Source organism: Rhincodon typus, chromosome 25 (assembly GCF_021869965.1).
Source record: "Rhincodon typus isolate 14 chromosome 25, sRhiTyp1.1, whole genome shotgun sequence".
In the NCBI taxonomy this organism is placed as follows: Eukaryota; Metazoa; Chordata; class Chondrichthyes; order Orectolobiformes; family Rhincodontidae; genus Rhincodon; species Rhincodon typus.
The window spans coordinates 42,463,052-42,466,479 of NC_063356.1; the positions used below are offsets into that span (position 1 = coordinate 42,463,052).

The 3,428-nt window shown below is 45.9% G+C and overlaps 1 protein-coding gene across 1 annotated transcript in view; it reads right to left on the minus strand.

Annotated features, from left to right (window-relative positions):
* Window positions 1–3,076, minus strand: part of LOC109922688 (ankyrin repeat and BTB/POZ domain-containing protein BTBD11-like) — a 41,039-nt gene extending 37,963 nt beyond the window's left edge. Inside the window, exon 1 of the mRNA XM_048612238.1 lies at window positions 2,118–3,076. Coding sequence (XP_048468195.1) covers window positions 2,118–2,958 — 841 coding nt within the window. The 5' untranslated portion in view covers window positions 2,959–3,076. The remainder of the gene's footprint in view (window positions 1–2,117) is intronic.
* Window positions 3,077–3,428: the final 352 nt, after the last annotated feature.

The window sequence follows — 3,428 nt, forward strand, 5'->3', positions numbered from 1 at the left end:
GGGCTAAGTACTGTTCAGGGCGCCAAACAACGATTAGGCAATCTGTTCAGTGATGTTGGGTGAAGGGCTAAGTACTGTTCCGGGCGCCAAAGTGGAACTCCATTGCTCTTCTTCAAAAATCACAATATAATTTTTCATAAACTTCTTGATGGCAGACGGGGCCTGGGTTTAATGGCTCAATGAAAGACTGTACCTCTGACAGTGAAGCATTCCCCGAGATATACTGGACAGCCAGGCTTGATAGTGCATTCAAGTTTCTGGGATGGGAATCGAACCCATGATCTTCTGACTCAGAGGTAACAGGGCAATGAGTTGACTCCGGATTGATATTTCATTTTGGACAATCTGACAAATATACTTAAAGTGAAACTAACCAAAAAACAGAAATGTTTGGATTTCCCTGAACTGCCAATTCTAGCTCTATGCAGGAATCGAAAACAGGTCAAATGCTCCCCTTAACCACAGGAATCCACCATCCACCGAAAGAAGTGGCCAACAGAGAAACACCAAGTGCACTAAGAGCTGCTGGTGAGTTGGTCGCTGGTTGATTGTCACTGAAAATAACTGAAGGGCTAGAAAGTAACATTGAGAATAATCACTCCATACGCCCATGAAAGATACGAACCAGAAAGAAATTGAAGGAAAATTAAACTGTTCTTTAAAAAAAACATTTCTTCATCCTCCTCCTACTTCTAACATAGTGCAAGGTTCAATATAATACAAATCAAACTAGAGAACTTCACAGAACTGACTTTAGGTTCTATCTGTAACTTCCCTTCCCCCATAAAAGTTAACAAGACTCTCCTATAAGGAGTGTCAGGGATTAACGTGGGAAAAAGCAGACAGCCAGAAATATGCCATTGAATTTGCCTAACAGGCAAAGACAGGTTCAGTGAGTTAGAAATTGTTCTGAAGCAAAATTCTGTAGACACTAAAATATTGAAATAAAATCTGAAATTAAAGTGGAAACTGTCCAAATTGATTGGGTCTGGATTTGAACCCTGTCCTCACTTATGGAATACAGCGCTCAGTTCTCCATCACTCCATTTTCTGCCTGGTATTTTTCCAACTTTCTCGTTTGTCTGTCCCTCCTGATTTTTATGCCACCTACTTTCTGTCCTTTTCTCTGTCTCTATCTATCTGTCTTCCTGTCTCTTTCTCTCTTTTAACTGCAGAGGGTTAATAGGAACTGAATACTTAACCTGTTCCTGGTTATAGATTCCAATAGGTCAAAACAACCTAAATTCAGTTTAAGATGGCACTTAAATGGCAGGTCTGAGGAAATTTCCAGCATAGGCACTTTAGAGTTTCATATATAACACAGTATGGAGCTGGAGGAACACAGCAGGCCAGGCAGTTTCAAATGAGCAGGAAAGTTGACGTTTTCAGAAAAACTGAAGAAGGGTCCCGACCCGAAATGTCAACTTTCCTGCTCCTGTGATGCTGCCTGACCTGCTGTGCTCCTCCAGCTCCACACTGTGTTATCTCTGACTCCAGCATCTGCAGTTCTTACAATCTCTACTTTAGAGTTTCAATTGCTCTGTCAGATCACCTCAACTTTCTGCATGTAAATAACATTTATTACCTCTCTGATAACAAGGCTTACTAATCCCATCCAGGAGTTCACAAACTGATGTCTTTCTCATAGCATGGTACCCAAGACTCCAGGTGAGGCCTGTGCCAATAAACCCATTGTTATTCCTAACCTTTCTAGTTAATGAAGTTAGATAAAGATCTCATTAACTTAATCAATTAACAACTGCAGCCAATTCCTACTGAATGTTGAAGACCTTATCTATTCGGTTGAATCTAAAAGATTTTAGAACAAAAACAAACCCCAAGAGATGGCCAGGAGTTTTATGGTGTCAGTACTGTCTCAGTTGTGGCTCTCTTCTAACTGAAACTTACAGGTTCAAACCCATTCTGGAATTGTCAGGCCTTACTCTAAGTTGACACTCCACTGTAGGAATGCAGAGAGATTTGGTGGGCCACCTAGTCATTAACCTTCAGCCAACACATAAAACACAATCTCTTTGTAGGATCTTCAGGACTCCCATCCTGAGGTGTGGCGAAATCCTAGCTAAACCTTTAAGTTCTTCTTCTGACAACCAGCTTACCGTAAGCATTTCTCCCGCAGATGAGGTGTTCGTAGGGTTGGAACAAACCCCAGAGATCTGCGTCGTTGCTGATCATTTGTTCCAGGGCTTTGTCTATGGCCTCAAGCGACTCCTTCCCTCGGGATAGGAAGCTGTCCGGCAGCTTCATGTGCAGCTCCTCCAGGATATTCTGCATACAAGCAGTCAGGTAGATCGCTGCGTGCTCATGGATGCGGCTGGACAGCCTGCTGTCTACCATCCACCGAAAGAAGCGGCCAACCGAGAACACCAAGTTGCACTGGGAGCTCTTGCTGCTGTTGAGTTGGTCGCCGGAGTTCAGGTTGTAGGCGGACAGCGCCTTGACCGCCGCCGCCATGCAGCTTTCAGACAGGGACCAGGACAGGACCAGCTTGGCCGCAGTTTGGATTTCGTGTTTGCTGCATTTGGCGGTGAGGAGGCTGAGCCTCTGCGCCTCTCTGCCGATCCGGACCAGTGCCCTGCTCAGGTACTTGGAGAGTTTCTTAAGCAAGCTACCGGGAGCGGGCTGCCTGCATTCTCCGGGATGGCGTCTTCGTAGCACCTCCTGCAACTCTTCCTCAGCCCATGGGACATCCTCCAAAAGGGGTAGTTTGGGCCAGCAGTCCAGAACCTCTAACACTGAGCCCTCTGGTAGCTCAGTGTCCAGGCTGTCACAACTGTCCATGTATCTCCCCCCTGCTGAACCGGCCAACGAGCCCCAGGTCCCTCCTGAATGAGACAGCGACAAACTGGACCATCCACACGAGTCGGCAGCTCCTCCATACCCAGAGTCCAAAGTCAAGCTCTCGAAGTTCTTGGCTGTTGGTTTACAAAATCCGGACATGACCAAGAAAAAGGGTCCCCGAAGTTTGGGGAGAAGGCAAATGGCACAATTTGAGTTGTTCCTCCGGTGGTGACACTGCAGCCTGTCTACACACAGAGGCTGTGCTTCCTGCCGCACTCTCTTTGACAAATAATTAACTGACTGAGCGAAACCAGCAGATTTACAATCCAGTAACTCCGGGTCCGCCTCTCTCGTTCCCGCCCCTCTCTCTGAGACACACCTCCCCGTCCCAACAGCAACATAGCACCAAGCAGAGGATTTCAGCCACTGCAAGATTCATCAGGAGTGTTGAGAGCCGGGGACCGACAGTGAGAGAATCTGTGATGGACAAAGTGAAAAAAAATCAGGGATGGACAATGTGAAAGAATCAGGGATGGGCAAATAGAGAAAGTCAGGGATGGACAAAGTGTGAGAGATTTTTTTTTTAAATAGACAGTATGAGAGAATCTGGGATTGACAGTGTAAGAGAG